Here is a 21,267-nt window from a genome sequence, read left to right on the forward strand (position 1 = left end):
CAGTGATTGTTTATAAGTGATATATTTATTGTTACTGTGAATGAATATATTTTACACTTAATGTAATTTTGAAAATGAATAAAAAATTATAAAAAAGAAACAAACCCAAAAGGAACAATCTAGTCAAAGGGAAAATGAGCTTCGTTTTCCAGCCGAACTGGAGACCAGACAGGTCTCGTCCTCAGTGGCTAAAACAGACCCCATAAGATGCTGCAGTCCATATGGAAGTTCACCCTCCTGTAAATGTGCCCCTAAATGTCCATGTGCCTAACTGCAAAGGGGGTGTTTCCATGGGAGGGGCATGGTTGGGTTAGGGGCGTGGCCAGGCATCGAGCTGCATACCCAATTGCCTATATAGTTTATTCAAAGCGTATATACTGCTAACGGCTGAAGTTGAGTGTGCTACTTAAGTTAATATTCTATGACGGCAGATCTGCCATTATAGATCTGGCACTTAGCACACGCTATCAAGACAATCAAGTTATTTACTCATAGGAATGCTTCATATTTTTTTTTTATCAGGCTCTTTTAATTTAGTTAGATCAGAGGGTTGTTATATAGTTTTTAGAAAGCTTCTTAAAATGTTTTTTGCTCAAGAAATTTTTATCATGAACATAAGAAATGCCTGCACCGGATCAGACCTGGGGTCCATCCAGTCCGGTGATCCGCACACGCGGCGGCTCATCCAGGCGTACCCTGGCAAATACATTAGTCACTCGTATCCCTCAATGTGTCCCGCAAGAAGATGTGCGTTCAATTTTCCCTTAAATCCTAGAATGGTGGTTTCCTCCACCATCTCTTTCGGGAGAGAGTTCCAGGCGTTCACCACTCGCTGTGTGAAGCAGAACTTTCTGACGTTTGTCCTGGCCGTGTCCCCTCTCAGCTTCAGGCCATGACCTCTGGTCCGAGTCTGGGTCTGGGTCACATTTGCCAATGTGAATAACGTTGTTTCTTGCTCACCATCCTTTCCCCCTGCCTTATTTTGTCTGTAATTGCATATCTGTCATTATGTTCTAACTGAGTTTGTGACCAGAATCTAATATTCTTGTGGTGTGACTTGAACTCGTAAGGACGTTGGCAGAGTACATGTAATGTAATGAACCTAATTTGGGGGGCCTTATGCAGAATTCCCCTGTAAGAGACGGGGCTTGTAATGCATCATTTTCAGTCTAGTCAAGACAAACATGCAGGACAAGGGACTTGGGGGATTTTATTTATTAAAGAAAGATTTTAAACAGGTGAGCAGGAGATTTGAGGGTTAAGACTCCAAAGCAGCCTTGGAAAGATGAGTGTTTAGACTGGATTTGAAAGGGCTGGAGAAGGAACATGACACACTGACTCAGGAAGCCTGTTCCAGTCCTACAGTACTGGAAATAGTGGGGTCAGGAGGTGGCAGTATAGGGCCCAGATAAGTTACTTGCTTGATGACTGAAGGGGGGGCTGCAGAGTGGATAGACTGGAAGATGAGTAAGAAACGAAACAGGAAGCCAGTGTAGTGACGAGGTAAGGGCGTTAACAGAAGAATAGCCTTACCGGGTCAGACCAAAGGTCCATCAAGCCCAGTAGCCCATTCTCATGCTGGCCAAACCAGGTCCCTAGTGCCTGGCCAAAATCCAAGGAGTAGCAACATTCCAGAATCTCAAATAGTAGCAGCATTCTAGAACCCCAAAGAGTAGCAGGGTTCCGGAATCCCAAAGAGTAGCCACATTGCATGCTACCAATCCAGGGCAAGTAGTGGCTTCCCCCATGTCTTTCTCAATAACAGACAATGGACTTTTCCTCCAGGAAATTGTTATGAGTGTGGCATCAGTAGCTGAATAAGGAAAAGGGATTGGGACTTGTATAACTGCCTTTTTGTAGTTTTACAACCACAGTCGAAGCGTGGTAGTTCAAGCATTTTCCCTGTCTGTCCTGGTGGTCTCGCAATCTATCTAATGTACCTGGGTCAATGGAAGATTAAGTGATTTGCCCAGGGTCAGAGGGAGCAGTGTGGGTTTTGAACCCACAGCCTCAGGGTGCTGAGGCTATGGCTCTAACCATTACGACACGCTCTTCTCCGCAGCTAATTTTGAATAGAATATAGTGGAGATAGCTGGTTGACTGGGAGAGCTGGAGGAGCAGGTTGCAGTAGTCTAAGTGAGAGGTGAAGAGAAAGAAAAGTGAAGTCCTTAGTAGTGTGTTCAGAGAGGCAGGGAAGGATTTGATGGTGATTTGGAGAAAAAAATGACGTGACTAGATGTACTACACTAATGTGGATACTGTGGTCCAAAGAGCCTTTACCAATTTAGGCCTCTGGGAACAAAGGCTTGTGAAGACAGTCCTTTGGATGGCAAACTTGCAATATTTTTAGCACGGAGAAGCATTTTCAACAGGAGATAAACACTGTAATGTACGAATGTAAGGAAGTTCTTCTTCACCCAGAGAGTGGTAGAAAACTGGAACGCTCTTCCGGAGTCTGTCATAGGGGAAAACACCCTTCAGGGATTCAAGACAAAGTTGGACAAGTTCCTGCTGAACCAGAACATACGCAGGTAGGGCTGGTCTCAGTTAGGGCGCTGGTCTTTGACCAGAGGGCCGCCATGTGAGCGGACTACTGGGCCCGATGGACCACTGGTCTGACCCAACAGTGGCAATTCTTATGTTCTTATGTTCTAATTCCCAGATAACTGCAGTTTAGCTAGGTCCAGTGAGGAGGTTCAGGGGCCTGCAGGGGATATAATTGAAAAGGGCCCAGATATGTTGTTTTTGAAAATCAATTTTAAACAGATTGATACTGCGTCCATTCACAAATGTTTCATTTCATCACTGAGCATCTTCACCTTTCCAACTCAACTAAACTCTGGTCCAGACCTAAATATATTTTGTATGCTGGAACATTCAGGACCATGGGGAGAGTCTGCAGTGTCCACCGCTTGGATTCAGCCCTAGCGTCTTAAGTGTTAGATATCTAAGGTGTGTGTGTGTGGGGGGGGGGGGTTTCCTTCTTATTATAGTAAAATAGTTACCCATAATTGAAAAATGATGGCGTTTGTACATGTATATATATATTGTTACTTGCTCCGTTGACCTTTCAACCTTGGAGTGGAGGCGTGGCTTAGTGGTTAGAGCAGCTGCCTCAGCCCCCCCTGAGATCGTGAGTTTGATTCCCACTGCAGTTCCTTGTGATTCTGGGCAAATCACTTCCACTTCATTGCTCCAGGTACAAAATATGTAAACCTAGAGTTGCCAGATTTTACGATGGTAAAATCTGGACGCCCCCAGTCCCGCCCTAGATCAATTCCCCCTCCTCCCCACACTGCCTGCTGTGGTCAGGCAGGAGGCATTCTGCGCATGCGGGGGGGGGGTGTCATGCGATGACGTCACATGCGCGGATTGCCTCCTGCCCGATGTGGGTTTTGAAAACCGTCCGGGGAAATCTGGACGTACGATAACCCTATGTAAACACAGAAAAAGCAGTATACAAGTCCCATCCCCCCTTTTTAATATTTGGTACCTTCACTCATATAGCACTGTATTTTTTTCCCACTTCACCAGGCAACATCAGCAGCTGACATGGAGGCACGCTTGGACTGTGGCCTAGTCAAAGGTCACGCATATGCAGTCACTGACGTCCGGAAAGTCCGGCTGGGTCATGGCCTCCTGGCCTTCTTCAAATCGGAAAAACTAGAAATGATTAGGATGCGGAACCCATGGGGGGAGAGGGAATGGACCGGTCCCTGGAGCGACAGGTAGGCCTAGTTTCTATCCCGTGTTTATGTATCCAGATAGGAATGCACCATGTTGCATAATGGAATGCTATAACTGGGCCAAAGAACGGCAAAAATAATGGTCGTCGGCATCAAAGTTTTCTGGATAACGTTAACTAGATATTTGGAGGCCTGAACTGGTTGTCCCACTATTGAATACCCATGGTACGCCCCCCCTCCCCCCCACCTGGAATACTGAGTCCAGCACTGGTCGCCGTACTTGAAGGAGGACACGGTACTACTCGCAAGGATCCAGAGAAGAGCGACTAAGATGGTTAAGGGGCTGGAGGAGTTGCCGTACAGTGAGAGATTAGAGAAACTGGGCCTCTTCTCCCTCGAACAGAGGAGATTGAGAGGGGACATGATCGAAACATTCAAGATAATGAAGGGAATAGACTCAGTAAATAAAGACAGGTTGTTCACCCTCTCCAAGGTAGAGAGAACGAGAGGGCACTCGCTAAAGTTAAAAGGGGACAGATTCCGTACAAATGTAAGGAAGTTCTTCTTCACCCAGAGAGCGATAGAAAATTGGAACACTCTTCAGGTAGCTGTTATAGGGGAAAACACCCTCCAGGGATTCAAGACAAAGTAGATAAAAACAGGTTGTTCATCCTCTCCAAGGTACAGAGAACGAGAGGGCACTCCCTAAAGTTGAAAGGGGATCGATTCCGTACAAACGTAAGGAAGTTCTTTTTCACCCAGAGAGTGGTAGAAACCTGGAATGCTCTTCTGGAGGCTGTTATAGGGGAAAACACCCTTCAGGGATTCAAGACAAAGTTAGACAAGTTCCTGCTGAGCCAGAATGTACACAGGTAAGGCTAGTTTCAGTTAAGACGCTGGTCTTTGACCTAAGAGCCGCTGCGTGGGCACAATGGACCACGGATCTGACCCAGCAGCGGCAATTCTTATGTTCTTAAACTGCTTTAAATCTAAAAACCTTTTTATTTAGGGATGCTTTTTATACATAACGTCCAATTTCAGGACATCCAGTCCTAATATCCTTGATGTCATTCCTTTCTTTATTGTTTTCTTTCCTATAATTTGATGTCTTAGTATGTCTGTTTGTAATACCCTTTTTAAAAAAAAAAAAAAAAATTCTATGCACTCCGCTTAGAAATCTGATGAGCGGATTAACACATTTTAAATAAGCTTGGAACCCGTTAAACTTACCCACCCAGCTAACATTAGGCCTTCTGTTTATGCAGCCCTGTTTAACCAGTTAAGCTTCACGGGACTGCTCTGAATAAGCCTCGGGCGACCCTGCTGAATTTGGAGGGTGGGCAGATGGGGGAAAAAGTCGGAGGCTTTACAGTGAGATACGCTGCCTTAAAAGCTGACTGTCACAGGTTTCTTGAATGGAGATTTTCTTAACACTGTAATAGCTCTTGAATTCCACCAGCCCTGTGTGGTCCAGTTACAGCTTGGTTGGCCGATATCCAGGACTTGATTTCTGAGAAAAATAAAGTTGCATACGTTTTCCAATCCTAAAGTATGTTTGCAATTGAAAACCTTGCTCCTTAGAATGCTACTAAAGGGTGAAGTTAAAAATGCGCACATTACAAGGGTTATGCATGTAATTTTAGCGGTATATCATGAGTAGGGTTACTAGATTTTCCGTTCGGAAAATCCGGAACCCCTAGACCAGCCCCCAGGCCTGCCCAATTTGACCTATCCCCGCCCTGTTTTGCCCTAGTCCCACCACAGCCCCACCCTCCGCTGCCTGCATCCGTGGATGCCCTCCTGCCCGATTGATTTCTTCCAAGCTAAGTCGTCAAGAAATCCGGACGTCTGGTAAACTAAACAAACTGAACCTTAAGTTTATATACCGCATCCTCTCCATAATTATAGAGCTCGACACGGTTTACAAGAGTTTAATAAAGGAAGGAGTAACAGAGAGGGGTTGGATGTTGAGTCCAGGGGGGGGAGAGAACATTACAATTTTGCGAAGAGCCTAGTTTTCAGGTGCTTGCGGAATAATTGGAAGGAGCCCAGATTCCGTAGTGGGGCAGTAAGATTATTCCAGAGCTCTGTGATTCTGAAAAAGAGAGATTTGCCCAATTTTCTCGCATAGATGACACCTTTTAGGAGTTTAAGTTTTTGGGTGGGCCTGGCGGTGTCAGGGCTCGAGGAGTTCCAAGAAAGAGGGATTAGTAGAGGGTGGATGCCGTGTAGGATCTTAAAAGCTAGGCAGGCGCATTTGAAATGAACCCTGGAAATTATTGGGAGCCAGCGAAGTTTGGACAGAAGTGGGGAGACATGATCGAATTTGCGTTTTGCGAAGATCCGCTTGGCCGCAGTGTTCTGAATTACCAGGTAACCCTAATCACGCGGGCAGCTCTATACAGAAAAGTTTCTGCATGAAAAAGACTTTTCCCCTGTTGAAATGCATTTTAAATATCGCCCTATGTCTCAGTCATCTTCAGCAGGAGCTCCCTCTAGTGGTTAATCAACTATATTTCCGGCAGGAAGTGTATTCCTCAGACTTGGGCATTCCAGCACTGGAAGATTGGTTCATAGACAAAACCGCCGAAGACAAAGGCGCGCGCCGACAACTGAGCGCAAGACAGAAGCGCGCACCGAAGAAAATGAGTGTTTTTAGGAGCTCCGATGGGGGGTTTTGTTGTGGAATCCCCCCACTTTACTTAATACAGATCGCGGCGGCATTGTGGGGGGTTTGGGGGGTTGTAACCCCTCTCATTATACTGGAAACTTAACTGTTTCCCTGTTTTTTAGGGAAAAAGTGAAGTTTTTAGTAAAATGTGGGGGGTTACAACCCCCCAAACCCCCCACAATGCTCCCACAACGCGGCGCGATCTGTATAAAGTTAAGTGGGAGGGTTCCCCCCCACACCCTCCGTTGGAGCCCTTTAAAACAGTCATTTTCTTTGGCGCACAGCTCCACGTTGCGCTCAGTTGTCTGTGCACGCCTTTGTCCCGGCGCGCTTTTGACCTGACACCGGAAGATTAGACTCCATTTGGCATATAGCAGTTCCAGAGTAGGATTTCAGTTTGCTTCCAGGCCCCCTGAGGTGAAGGGCGAGCTCATATTTGTCACTTGATATTTTGTCAAATCTCCATTAGTACACGTCTACTGTTTGTGTAGTATAAGGTGGCAGTAAATTTACTTTCTAGGCCTAGATTAAAATTTGTTTTCTTTTCCTTGAATGCATACACTATAATTGGCAGGTCAGAAGGGAAAAGAGATAAGCCTGTCATATTCTTTTTAAAAAAATATATATATATAAACAAATTCTCTTGCTTTTGTTTTATGTTTTTTTTTCCCTCTCCTTTCTTAGCTCCGAGGAATGGCAGAAAGTGAGCAAAAGTGAGAGAGAGAAACTAGGAGTCACTGTAGAAGATGACGGAGAATTTTGGTGAGTTTGCCTTCGATGTGGGAGAAAATCCAGGAGCTTAAATTAGGGTTGGCAGATTTTCCAATCAGAAAATCTGGACCCCCCCTAGACCTGTCCCCAGGCCCGCCCTGTAACACCTTAATCCCGCCCTAGCCCCACCCCTGTTGCCTGCTCTTGTCGGACAGGGAAAAAGACTGCGCCTGCTATGCGATGACGTCACGCGTGAATTTCCTCCCTGCCCGACGCGATTTGAGGAGGCTTTTCAAAACCCGGACAAAGTACCGGGTTTTGGAAAGTTGTCCGGACCCCCCTGGAAATTCGGATGTCTGGTAACCCTAGCTTAAATACACATAGGAGGTCACCACAGCCTTTTCTGAGAATGAATTGTCTGTGCGTGACCCTGCTAAGCACGCCAATTCAGGATTTCTTTTTTTTTTTTTTTTTTTTAATTTATAAGTTTTAATAATCATATTACAAGCAAAATGAGGACTTGAGATTGTTTGAATAGAGAAGTTATTGGAGAGAAACTTTCTTTTCTTTTTTTAAATCTTGTGTTATACAATCTTTCTGTACAAAATGTTTGATTTTGTTAAAATGTAAAATTGATAAAGAAAGAAAGAAAAAAATAAAAAATAATAATAATCATAATACAAGAATCCTCTTGTTACAGAAATTCAGAGATAAAGTTAAACAAGAAATCCGAAATATTATAGATATTGCATATTATAATAGAAATAACAAAGAATGATAATAAGCATATAGGAAAAAAAAATTTGATATGCAATATTCCCAATAAATAATTAACTGGTTGCTGAGACTTTACTTTAAAAATAAGTTAAAAGAATTCTTAGGATTTAAAATACAAATGTTCCCGGATCTGACTCGAGATACCCAGAAGCGTTGACATGAATTCTTGATTTTGAAACCGGGAGTGATTGCTCTTGGAGCTTCCTTCTTTCTACGTCACCCGTGTAAATGTGTGATATTGTATCAAAAGCAAAAATATGTTTTCTTTGAGCCTACACAACTGAAAGCTGGGACAACAACATGAGTGCTCAATGTTTAATTTGGTCACTTCCTTCAGTTGATTGTATCCCTGTTTTCTATGATCTATTTCAGTACCCTCGCTGCTCTAGAAACATAGAAACATAGAAATAGACGGCAGATAAGGGCCACGGTCCATCTAGTCTGCCCACCCTAATGACCCTCCCCTACCTTTCTCTGTGAATAGATCCCACGTGTCTATCCCATTTGGCCTTAAAATCAGGCACGCTGCTGGCCTCAATCACCTGTAGTGGAAGACTGTTCCAGCGATCAACCACTCTTTCAGTGAAAAAGAATTTCCTGGTGTCACCTCGCAGTTTCCCGCCCCTGATTTTCCACGGATGCCCTCTTGTTGTCGTGGGACCCTTGAAAAAGAAGATATCTTCCTCCGCCTCGATGCGGCCCGTAAGATACTTGAACGTCTCGATCATGTCTCCCCTCTCTCTGCGCTCCTCGAGCGAGTATAGCTGTAATTTGTCAAGCCGTTCTTCATATGGAAGATCCTTGAGTCCCGAGACCATCCGGGTGGCCATTCTCTGCACCGACTCCAGTCTCAGCACATCCTTGCGATAATGTGGCCTCCAAAATTGCACACAGTATTCCAGGTGGGGCCTCACCATGGATCTATACAATGGCATAATGACTTCCTCCTTACGGCTGACGAAACCCCTTCGTATGCAATAGAGAATGACACGGTGAAAAAATTGGTCCCCGTCACCGCCCCGTCCCCGTCTCACCATCCCCGTCACCGCCCCGTCCCCGTCTCACCATCCCCGTCACCGCCCCGTCCCCGTCTCACCATCCTCTTCACCGCCCCGTCACCGCCACTGCCACCCCATTCACCGCCCCGTCACCGCCACTGCAATCCCATTCACTTTTCTTTATTTACGTATAAAGGAAACATTCTTTAAAACTTTAAAACTTAGTTAAATATTAGTTAATAACTATACAAAAACAAAACACGCAGAGAAAAAATTAATTAATAAAAATTCTCAAAACTGACACATTTTGATCACTAAATTTAAAATAGTTATTTTTCATACAGTTTTTCAATCACTAATCTTCCACCACCCCTGGGGCTAGCAATGCAAAAACAAACACGACATGTACTTTAAATGCTGCCGTGATTAGCATAGTGACCGCGGCTACGGCTGCAAGTCTCCCCTCCCCCCAGCGATCACGGCAGGAGGGCACCCAACCCCTCCTGTAGACCCCCCCCAACGGCCCTCCCGACAATCGCAGCAGAAGGGTACCCAACCCCTCCTGCCGGTCCTCCCAATGGCCTCCCCTAAGATCGCCGGCAGGAGGGTACCCAACCCCTCCTGCTGGACCCCCCCCCAACGACCCCTCCCACCCCGGAACCCTCTTAGTCTTACTTTTCAAGTTGGACCGGACAGCTCCTCGCTCGTCTGGCCAGCAGGCCTGCCTCCGTCCAAATGAGGCGGGCCCGCCCCTCCCCTCCCCTCCCCTGCCTCCCAATGGCCTCCCCTAAGATTGCCGGCAGGAGGGTACCCAACCCCTCCTGCTGGACCCCCCCCCCAACGAACCCTCCCACCCCGGAACCCCCTTAGTCTTACTTTTCAAGTTGGACCGGACAGCTCCTCGCTCGTCTGGCCAGCAGGCCTGCCTCCGTCCAAATGAGGCGGGCCCGCCCCTACCCTGCCCAACCCACAGGATCCTAGGGCCTGATTGGTCTAGGCACCTAAAGCCACTCCCGCTATAGGAGGGGCCTTAGGTGCTTGGGCCAATCAGGCCCTAGGATCCTGTGGGTTAGGCAGGGGAGGGGAGGGGCGGGCCCGCCTCATTTGGACGGAGGCAGGCCTGCTGGCCAGACGAGCGAGGAGCTGTCCGGTCCAACTTGAAAAGTAAGACTAAGGGGGTTCCGGGGTGGGAGGGTTCGTTGGGGGGGGGGGTCCAGCAGGAGGGGTTGGGTACCCTCCTGCCGGCGATCTTAGGGGAGGCCAATGGGAGGCAGGGGAGGGGAGGGGAGGGGCGGGCCCGCCTCATTTGGACGGAGGCAGGCCTGCTGGCCAGACGAGCGAGGAGCTGTCCGGTCCAACTTGAAAAGTAAGACTAAGGGGGTTCCGGGGTGGGAGGGTTCGTTGGGGGGGGTCCAGCAGGAGGGGTTGGGTACCCTCCTGCCGGCGATCTTAGGGGAGGCCATTGGGAGGACCGGCAGGAGGGGTTGGGTACCCTTCTGCTGCGATTGGCAGGAAGGGTTGAAATGACAAATGAGGAGCACGGTGAAATAGCGGTTCCTAGAAGGGAGTACATTGGCCCGCGGGGACAAACCTGTTCACCGTTTCCGCGGTCGGTGAATGGCCTTGTCCCCGTCACCGCAGCGACTGCTAGTTTTCTTCCCCGTTTTCGGCGGTGACCCGCGGCTTAAATGCGGTGGCCGCGGGTAAACCGTCACCGTGTCATTCTCTAGTATGCAACCCATTATTTGTCTTGCCTTGGATGAAGCCTGCTCCACTTGATTGGCAGACTTCATGTCCTCACTGACGATTACCCCCAAGTCTCGTTCTGCTACCATTTTTGCTAGGATCTCGCCATTAAGGGTATAAGACTTGCATGGATTTATGATTTGAGGACTTGAGGTGGAGATTAATGTTTATTTTGTCTTGATTGTGGTGAATCTAAATAGGGAAATTTATATTCTTTGATTAGCTCCGCCTTTCTGTACAAGTGTATACTTGATATGTTTATGAAAATGACTAATAAATAAATAATTTAAAAAAAATTATATACTCTTCCTTAGACCACTAAACTCTCTTTGAAGACAAGATGATAAAAAAAGATAAGGAGATCTCACAACTATGCAAACTTCTTTTGACATGATTTCCAGGTATTATCTTATCTAGCAGCTCTTATTTATTTAGCTGTTTTAATCAATTTTTGAGAGTCCAGAAAACTACGAAGTTGTTCCGGTGCAAAGTATATATATTTGTTCCCTGGATATTTTATCACACATTTATAGGGATAACTTAATAAAAAGGTCCCTCCCATTTTTGTTATTTCTTCCCTCGTACTTAAGAATAATTTCCTCCGCTCTTGGGTAGACTTAGTAACATCAGGGAAAATCCAGATTTTTTTCTCCATGAAACAAATTTTGGGAAAGACGAAAATAATTCTTCCGATTCAGGATTTCTAAGGCAGGCTTGATCTTTGCGACTGCCTCCTTTGTGGACGGGCTGGTTATTGCGTTCGTATGACTCCCTCCAATTCTGTGCTGACAATCTGGGTCACTTTTGGGCAAAGAGATCTGCTTTTTCAAAGTCACTGCTTTATACAGGTGTGCTGGGGAAAAGATTTGTCTCTTTTTTTTGTTATTTTTTTTATTTGCAAAACTGTTTATTGGTCAAAAGCGTAAGCGAAAACCACCAGAATAATAATACAGCATAGACCAAATTTTCAAAACCATAAAAACCACCCCCTCCCCCCAAATTATAAAATAAAATAAATAAATAAGGCATGGAGCCAGCAGGAGAGCAAATGTCACAGACAGTACAAGAAAATAAATACACGGTCAAATAAAGTTTAGTTTTGTTTTTTATATATATTTTTGTTTTTCCATATCCAAATACAAAAGGAATCCTCTATAATAAAACCCTAAGCACGCATGCACACTTAGGACGGCGTATTCCCTGCCACCGTGGTGTCTGGGTCCATGCCGAATTCCATTTTCGAACACGGAGGCAGGGAACACGCCGGCGACTCCCCCCTCCCACCCTCACTCACCAACCGCTGCTGCTCTGGGAGGAGGGGGAACAGAAGGGGGCCACGGAGCAGGCAGGCATGGGAGTGGGAAAGGGGGCTGCTTTGGAGGGAGGGGTGTGCTAGGGGGCAGACAGTAATCATGCTTTGCTCTGGGAGGGGGGGGAACAGAAGGGGGCCACGGAGAGACAGGCAGTCAGGGAGACAGACAGAAAGAAAGACAGCCAGGGGGCCAGGGAGAGACACAGACAGAAAGAATGAGACAGTGTCCAAGGAGAGAGAGACGAAAAAAAAAAAAAAAGAGACAGACATCTACTCTAGCACCCGTTAATGTAACGGGTTTAAATACTAGTTACAACAATAACCAGTAATAAAACAGGCAATATAAATAGATGTCCGGATTTTACTTTGTCCGGGATTTGAAAAGCTTCCTTGAAATCACATTGGGCGGATGCCCTCCTGCCACACTGAGCGGGGGGGGGGGGGGGTAGATTGGGGGCGGGACTGGGGCGTAACGGGGAAGGATGGGTGGAATTGGGTGAGCCTGGGGACAGGTTTAGGGATCCGGATTTTACTAAAGTAAAAATCTGGTAACCCTAAGGGCTCCTTTTATCAAGCCGAGCTAACAGTTTAACGCGCATAATACCGTGCGCTAAACCGCCGGCCGCATTAGCCTCTACCGCCTCCCTTGAGCAGGCGGTAGTTTTTAGGCCAGCGCGGGGGTTAACGCGCGATGAAATGTCACGCGCGTTAACCCCGCTAGCGCGGCTTGATAAAAGGAGCCCTAAATGTGAAGCCATCCGCGTTCATTCTTCACGGAGGCTTTAAAGATATGAAGTAAAAGCAAGAAAACAAAGGGTTTTTTTTTTTTTTTTTTGGTATAATATTTCTTTATTGAGCAAGTCAACGGCATACAAGGCAAAACAAAATAATATACACAACTGCAGGTCCAATACATTCGCTCCCCATCGTACAGGCGAGAAATAATAGACAAGAAGCCTAGCAAAAGAACTAGCAGAGAAAATAAACATGCTCAATACTAAATTTTTCGGGTTTGGTAAACGAGAACACCCAGGACCCAAACCCCTCCCCAAAGAGAACAAATGGACCCAAAACAGTACATCAGGCAGAAAACTAGGAACCCAACAACCTCCCTACCCACCCCAACCCCCCCAACCCATGCAATGTAGGTTATCTCAGATCTCAAAGGAGTAAATAAGGAAACCAAGAAAGAAAGCAATAGAGGTGATGCAATAAGAAAAAGAAAGAAAGAAAAAGAGAGAAAGGAGCCTACTAACAATTGAGCAACAAACTACGTTCCCGATGGGGAAGAGAAAGCCAAAACCCCTCCCAGACATCCTGAAACCGGGTCCAAAGGCGCTCATCACGCGTCCCCGCCGCCCTCCGCTCTAGTAGAGCCAGGTCATAAAGAGACATATGCCACAAAGAGAAGGAGGGAGCACGCGACAAACGCCAAAAGACCAAAATGACCCGCTTTGCCAAGAGGAGAGCCTTAAAGACAAACAATCTCTGCCCCTCAAGGATGCAGGAGAGGGCATCCCCTCCGTAAAAAAGAGCCAAAGAGGGAATACAGGGGGGTAACGAAGGGACCAAGGATAGCAGAAAAGTCCATACCCGCTGCCAAAAAATCTGAGTCACAGGGCAAGCCCAAAACATATGCCCCAAGGTGGCAGGTGTCAGGGAACATTTGGGGCAACTATCACCCTCAACAAAGCCCGCCCTATAAGCTCCCTATGTAGCATATTAACAGAGAGAGAACGCAACATAACAAAGCAGTGAGAAATCAAAAGAGAGGAGATAGGGGAACCCAAGTCAGCACTCCACGCCCCCGCCAACCATTCGGCCCTCCCAAACGTCGGGGAAGTAGACAGCTCACGAACATAGTCGCGAAGAAGCGGAGCCGGATCCTCCCACAAAGCCAAGCTCTGACCAAGAGCCCTCGCCACAGAGACGCGCAGATGAGTCCCTCCCAGACTGGAAACATAATGGCGAAGTTGTAAATAGCCAAAAGCATCTATCCGATCCAATCCATACAAAGACGCCAAAGCATCTGGTGGTAGGAGAGTCCCCCCCTCAGTGAAAATGTCCCCCACTCTACGACAAAGGTTTGTTTTAATTTGGAGGTTTTTTTTTTTGGGGGGGGGGGGTTTCAAAACAAAAGACCAATGCATCTCTGGTTTGGAGGCTTCAGCCCAATGGAGCAGCCACTTGCGTTCTGACAGCTCCCATTGGAAGGGCAGTACACAACCTAAAAAATAACTGATCCCTATCTATTGAACTACTCCTGCCACCACCACCGATTAAAAATACACTTCTCCCTCGGTATTCGCGGGGGTTGGGTGCAGAGCCGGACCGCAAAGTGTGAAAAATCGCAAATAAGTTTTCGGCCGGCTCTGACCCACCCACGCCTCATTCCGGACCTTCCCGCCTCCCTCCCGGCATCCCTGACCTCACCTGGTGGTCTAGCTGGCTTTCGGGGCAGGAGTGATCTTCCTGCCCTGTGTGAGTTCCCGTAGTCTTTTCTCTCCTGAACTAGCAGTTGCTTCCTCTTCTAATGCATCTTTTAAGTGGGTAGTTTTGAAACCAGGTAGGTGAGAGTAACTACTTAGAAAGTTCTAGAAAACATTGCCTTAATTACCATATTTTTCGCTCCATAAGACGCACCTGACCATAAGACACACCCACCTGTAGAGGAGGAAAAAAAAAATTCTGAACCAAATGGTGTACCCTATACCCTGTCCCTCTCTGGTGATCTCTTGGTAGGCCGGGACAGGGTACAGGGCACGTCTAATGGTAGGCATGTGTAGTAGCAGCCAATCCCAAGCCAGCCAACCCCCAGCCTCCCCCTGTATCTTTTTAAATCATTCCCCGTACCCCCCTTGTACTTTTAGATCATCCCCTGTACCTGGTAGTCCAGCATGTATCCCTCCCTCACTAGCGGCGCACAGGTCAGGAGCAAGCTGTCCGCACTCCCGCTTGGGCCCGTGCCACTTTCTGAATAGCTGGGGTCAGTTCTCGCGGGACTCGCGGGAACTGACGGCAGCGCTCCTGACCTGTGTGCTACTAGCAAGGGAGGGATACATGCTGGACCACCAGGTTCTGCGACGACAGAGGGGGAGGGTGGGTACGTGTTTTTTTAGGGTGCAGTTATGGCGGCGATGGCGGGCGGATAGGTGGGTGGGTGTTTTAAAAGGGGCGGCAAGGTGTTTTAAAACGGTGCGGGGGGGGGGTTAAAAATTGTACCTTCGCTCCATAAGACGCACCGAGATTTCCACCCACTTTTGGGTGGGAAAAAAGTGTGTCATATGGAGCGAAAAATACGGCAGTGTTTGTGTAAACAAAGCAAAAATGAATCTGAACCCCTGCGACTTGGCATTGTAGTGAAATTGTGTTCCGTTTGCTGACCTTGACAGGATGAACTTTGAAGACTTCTGTAAATACTACACGGATATCATTATGTGCCGACTGATCAACACCTCCTACCTGAGTGTCCACAAGACCTGGGAGGAGTCGGTTCTGCGAGGATCCTGGACCAGGCACGAAGACCCCTTTCGGAACCGCAGTGGGGGTTGCGTCAATAACAAGAACACTTTCCTGCAGAACCCACAAGTAAGCCTGGAAGATCCAGGGGTGGCTCGTTCTTTTCTATGTACATTTAGCTGGCTCTGCCTTCTGGAATCTCAGCTTCGTTAGAATTGTCTTGTGACCCCTCTGCAAGCACATTTGTGATTAGCTTTGCCAAATCCACGCTGGCCCTTCCCTTTCAGTACACATCTGTCCAGATGATGAGTAATTTTGCTTGTAACAATAGCTTCAATCATTTTGTCTAGTACTAAACTAAACTAAGCCTTAGGTTTATATACCGCATCTTCTCCACTGAAGTGGAGCTCGACACGGTTTACAGAGTTTAAAAAAATATGGGAAGAGAGAAGAGAAAGAGTTTACAAAGCATAAAAAGAGGGGATGTAATCAGGAGAAGAGATTATTATATGCTAGAGAAGAGCCAGGTTTTCAGTTGTTTTCGGAATAGTTGGAGGGAGTCCAGGTTCCGCAGCGGGACAGTGAGGTCGTTCCAGAGGCCGGTGATACTGACATCAGAGCCACATAAGAACATAAATAAGAATAGCCATACTGTGTCGGACGGTTCATAGACAACCCCGCGAAAGACAAAGGTGCGCGCCAACAACTAAGCGCAAGATGGAGGCGCGCGCCGAAGAAAATTACAGTTTTTAGGGGCTCCGACTGGGGTTTTTGTTGGGGAGCCCCCCCCAGTTTACTTAATAGAGATCACGCCGGCGTTGTGGGGGGTTTGGGGGGTTGTAACCCTCCACATTTTACTGTAAACTTAACTTTTTCCCTAAAAACAGAGAAAAAGTGAAGTTTTTAGTAAAATGTGGGGGGTTACAAACCCCCCACAACGCCCCCACAATGCAGCGCGATCTCTATTAAGTAAAGTGGGGGGGTTCCCCCCCACGCCCCCCCCCGTCGGAGCCCTAAAAACAGTAATTTTGTGTGGCGCACGCCTCCGCGCTGCGCTCAATTGTCTGTGCGCGCCTTTGTCTTTAGCTTTAAATTACAATATTATTATTAAGACTTAGCCAAAAGGAAAGATTTATAAGCTATAAAGAGTTTTACCTCATGCAAAACTGTCATTTCTTTAATAAGACATTAACTATTTTTTCTGAGGCCCTCCAAGTACCTACAAATCCAAAATGTGGCCCTGCAAAGGGTTGGAGTTGGAGACCACTGGGCTGCACCAATCAGGAGCTAGTTTGACACGCTATCTGGCGCGTCAAAGCAGCTCCTGATTGGTGTAGCCTGACTTTAGCTCCCGGAAGAGGCGATCAGAAAATACCGCAAAAGGCTTGAGGGCTCCTTTTACTAAGCTGTGTTAGGGCTTTAACGCACGGAATAGCGCGTGCAACAATGATGCACACTAGACGCTAATGCCAGCAATGAGCTGGCATTAGTTCTAGCCGCGAAGCGCGGGGTTAGCGCACGCTAATATGCGTGCGCTAAAAACGCTAGCGCAGCTTAGTAAAAGGAGCCCTAAATCCGCGAACCTCGAATTCGCGGGGAGGGGGAAGTATACTGTATTCTGTTAGATCAAGGGCTATGTATTGAGGTCAGGGCAGGATTAACCAAAAGGCCCAGTAGGCGTGTGCCTAGGGCCCAAAATGGTCAGGGGAGCCCGATGAAGATGGGCATCAACATTGTTTTTTCCACATGGCGATGGGCCCCTCCAGCATCGATTGGCAACGCGGGCCTCCCCCCCACCCCGATCGGCAACGTGCCACCCCCCCATCGACGGAAAGTAAGACAAGCAAGCAACGCGGGTAAGAAAGGCAACGGGAACTGTAATTGTGCAAGCGGTGCTGCTTGCTCAAAGCTTCCCTCTGACGCAGCTTCCTGTTTCCGCCTGGGCGCATGGTGGGGTGGGGGAGGGGTCAGGCGGCCCAGTGTACTTGTGTGCCTAGGGGCCCTCGACGAATTAATCCTGCCCTGGTTGAGGTCTGGTTTTCTCCACAGAATACTTTGGTTTGCTTTTCTTTTCAGTCTTGTGTATGAGTGCAAGAAAATCCAACAGCTACTATAACACAGTTAGTAACTTTGTCAAGAGAATTTCCATCATTTGCTGCGACACAAGAAATGTCGCTGGTACGTCCCATGTTATGGCATTTTAAGGAGCATTTTCATGATTACGTTTGTCCAGTGTAGGACATTTTGCTGAAAACATCCACAAATCAAGTGGCAAACACAGTGATTTCTTTTTTTTTGAACCCGAAAAGGTCTCTTTGCTTCAAAAATCACTGTTTTCTTCAGGTTTTTGAGCTCAATGCGTCTATCTTTTCGTAGCATTATTGAAATAAATTGTCCTAGGGCAGGGGTAGGCAATTCCGGTCCTCGAGAGCCGGAGCCAGGTCAGGTTTTCAGGATATCCACAATAAATATGCATGAGATAGATTTGCACCTCAAGGAGGCAGTGCATGCAAATCTATCTCATACATATTCATGGTGGATATCCTGAAAACCTGACCTGGCTCCAGCTTTCGAGGACTGGAATTGCCTACCCCTGTCCTAGGGGAAACTGCACCTGAATAAGCCATTGGGATTAGAGAATGACACGGTGGCGGTTTACCCGCGGCCACCGCATTTTAGCCGCGGGTCACCCGCCGAAAACGGGGAAGAAAACTAGCAGTCGCTGCGGCGACGGGGACAAGGCCATTCACCGCCCGCGGGGCGGTGAATGGTCTTGTCCCCCGCAGTGAGGCATGAAGGATCGCGCGGTCCCCGCAGCTCACACCCGCCCGCCCAATCGATTCCAGTGTCCAGCCAGCTCTCTCCCCTCTCCTCACCCCAGTCCGCAGATCCTCCTCCTCGGCGACCCGCACGCTACCAGAGAGCCGCGCACACCCGCCGCTGCTCAGCCTCGATCTTCTGCTCTGACGCAACCGGAAACAGGAAGTTGCAGCAGAGCAGAAGATCGAACACTGAGCAGCCGCGCGTGTGCGGCTCCCTGGGAAAGCGCGCAGGTTGCCGAAAAAGAAAACCCACAAACCAAGGTGAGGAGAAGGGAGAGAGCTGGCTAAACACTAGGATCGATTGGGCAGGCAGGTAGTGGCTGCGGGGACCGTGCGATCGCTAGTGTTCCCGGCTCAAATTGGAAGGAGGGAGTGAAAGGAAAAAGGCTTATATGGATGCAGCGGGGACGGTGACGGGGCGGTGAATGGGATGGCAGTGGCGGTGACGGGGCGGTGAAAGGGATGGCGGTGACGGTGACGGGGCGGTGAAAGGGATGGCGGTGACGGTGACGGGGCGGTGAAGGGATCGGCGGTGACGGGGCGGTGCAGAGGATGGTGGGCCGGTGACGGGGCGGTGACGGGGACAGATTTTTTCCCCGTGTCATTCTCTAATTGGGATGTCTGGAGGCCAGGATTCTTAGTGGATTGGCCACGCAGACATCCTAAGGCAGCCTAGCGGGGCACGGCAGCGAATTTCACATACAAGATCCCAAGTACACATCTCATTGTAACCCCCTTCAGAAATAGCAAAAAAAAAAAAAGTACTGTACCCAACTATATACTAGAAAATGACACAGGGACTTAAACGTAAGTTTTGATTATGTTCCTCCACGTATTTGCAAAGTGGGCACACTCTTAACGACCTTGCTCCCGAAATGAAAATGAAGACTAACCAAAACGAACAAGCCTGCAAATGACACAGGAGCTGAAACAAAACAAAATTTAGGGGCTGCCCATCTCTTATTATACTTTTGAGAAGCAGAAGAAATCCTTCCTTTGTAGAGGACAAACAGCAGAGCCATAAACCTGTCTCCTCCTGTTGTGTTTGTTCCGTTAGTACGTGTTTGATGTGAAGAAGCCAGAAGATGAGGTGTTAATCTGTCTCCAGCAGAAATCCAAAAAGACCAGCCGAAAGGCCGGGAAAGGAGAAAACTTGGCTATAGGGTACGACATCTTCAAGGTAAGACCATGTGACTTGCACTTCTGGCTCCCACTAGTCATGTGTGGGCAATTTGCGGGGTTGTGTTTCTCACGCGGAAATTTTTGCTATGCGATTGGGTCTCCTCAGGTGGAATTGAACAGAAGGTACCGGATGCACAGCCTTCAGACTAAAGCGGCCAGCTCCGTTTACATCAACTCCAGGAGTGTGTTCCTGAGGACTGACCAGAAGGAAGGCCGCTACGTCATCGTTCCCACGACCTTTGAGCCTGGGCTTGAAGGAGAGTTTCTTCTCAGGGTTTTTACCGATGTGCCTTCAGACTGCAAGTAAGAGCAGGGTCTGTTTTTTTTACATCTCCTTGGTTAATCACTTGGGGTGGTGGAATTCAGCCAGTGAAGGTTAGTGTTTTGCCGACCACCATGGCTTCCTGCGTGGCAATGAATAACTGGTCAAACATGGCCAGATGAAACTTAGCCGATTTGTGGTATTCAGCACTTAACCAGCTAAGAACCGCATAAAAAAACTTTCTATGAGGTCCTATTATGCAATTACTTTAGCCAAGTAAAAGATGAAATAAGGATAGAAAAAAGGTGTTCGTTCATCTCTTTCATCAAAGACCAGCTCTTTTTAATGGTTCTCCGATTTTACACTTATAGTAACATAGTAGATGACAGCAGATAAAGACCCGAATGGTCCATCCAGTCTGCCCAACCTGATTCAATTTCAATTTTTTCTTCTTAGCTATTTCTGGGCAAGAATCCAAAGCTCTACCCAGTACTGTGCTTGGGTTCCAACTGCCAAAATCTCTGTTAAGACTTACTCCAGCCCATCTACACCCTCCCAGCCATTGAAGCCCTCCCCAGCCCATCCTCCACCAAATGGCCATACACAGACACAGCACAAGATACTCGGATCTGTGAAAAATCAATAATATAGCAAAACACACTTTCACAAGAAAAAAGATGTGACAATGTCATATAAAAAATGTAGAGATATCAAAAAACTGGACTAGTGCATAACCATTTCAATAACAATAACAAGGCTTTCAATTTTTCATGAGTGTGCCTCAGCCCCACCACTCCACCGCTGTGCTATCTTGTGACTGCGTGGAGATTTATTTGGCACTTCATCATCGGCTGCTCATATCTTTTTGATTTTTATAGAATCGTGAAAAATCCTTCATATATACTTAAAAATGTTTTTCTTAATATAAAGAGTGATGTAAATACTTAGCTCTTATCAGCCAACGTCTGGGAGTCTAACCCGACATGTTTCGCGCCGAATGGCGCTGTATCAAGGGTCTCCCGAGTACGCGCTAGTCATCCGACTCATAGTATTGCTCAGAGTAAGATCCTATGAGTCGGATGATTGTCGCTTAGGAAGTTAAACACAAGAGAAACTGGGGAAGGGACTCAGTACGTCAGCCTCAAGAACAATCAGTTTATTAAAAACATATTAAAGAAATGATGCAAGCCTCTCAGAGAGTCTTTAATCCTTTTTGTGCTGGATCCCAACACGGACTGTGTTTCGGCTTTAAGAAAAAACCTTCCTCAGGGGTGTGTTTGTAAAATCCAGTAGATGGCGCCAACATACTGGAGAAACTATAAAGGAACACTCTCGGTTCAAAAGCTTGCAAATGGCGTAGGGCTAAGTCCCAAAGCGCTGTGAACAAATGCATCTTCAAATTGCTTAGCCACTAAAAATGACCCGTGTTGGGTCCAGTAGAAAACGGATTACAGACTCTCTGATAGGCTTGCATCATTTCTTGTATATGTTTTTAATTAATTGATTGTTCTCGAGGCTCACGAACTGTGTCCCCCACTTTCTCTTGTGTTTTGTATTGTTTACGTGGGGTTGCATTTTCCTCTTTGGTGTGGAATGCTCAGAAAGTTAAACCAATTGCTGTTCCAGCTAATTAATGTGGTG

The 21,267-nt window shown here is 47.2% G+C and overlaps 1 protein-coding gene across 1 annotated transcript in view; it reads left to right on the forward strand.

The window, feature by feature from the left end:
- Nucleotides 1-21,267, forward strand: part of CAPN5 (calpain 5) — a 190,939-nt gene that overhangs the window by 154,057 nt on the left and 15,615 nt on the right. Inside the window, exons 6-10 of the mRNA XM_033950615.1 lie at nt 3,535-3,728; nt 7,042-7,119; nt 15,294-15,489; nt 19,240-19,362; nt 19,471-19,667. Of these exons, the coding sequence (XP_033806506.1) occupies nt 3,535-3,728; nt 7,042-7,119; nt 15,294-15,489; nt 19,240-19,362; nt 19,471-19,667 (788 nt within the window). The remainder of the gene's footprint in view (nt 1-3,534; nt 3,729-7,041; nt 7,120-15,293; nt 15,490-19,239; nt 19,363-19,470; nt 19,668-21,267) is intronic.

Source organism: Geotrypetes seraphini, chromosome 6 (genome assembly GCF_902459505.1).
Source record: "Geotrypetes seraphini chromosome 6, aGeoSer1.1, whole genome shotgun sequence".
Lineage (NCBI taxonomy): Eukaryota > Metazoa > Chordata > Amphibia > Gymnophiona > Dermophiidae > Geotrypetes > Geotrypetes seraphini.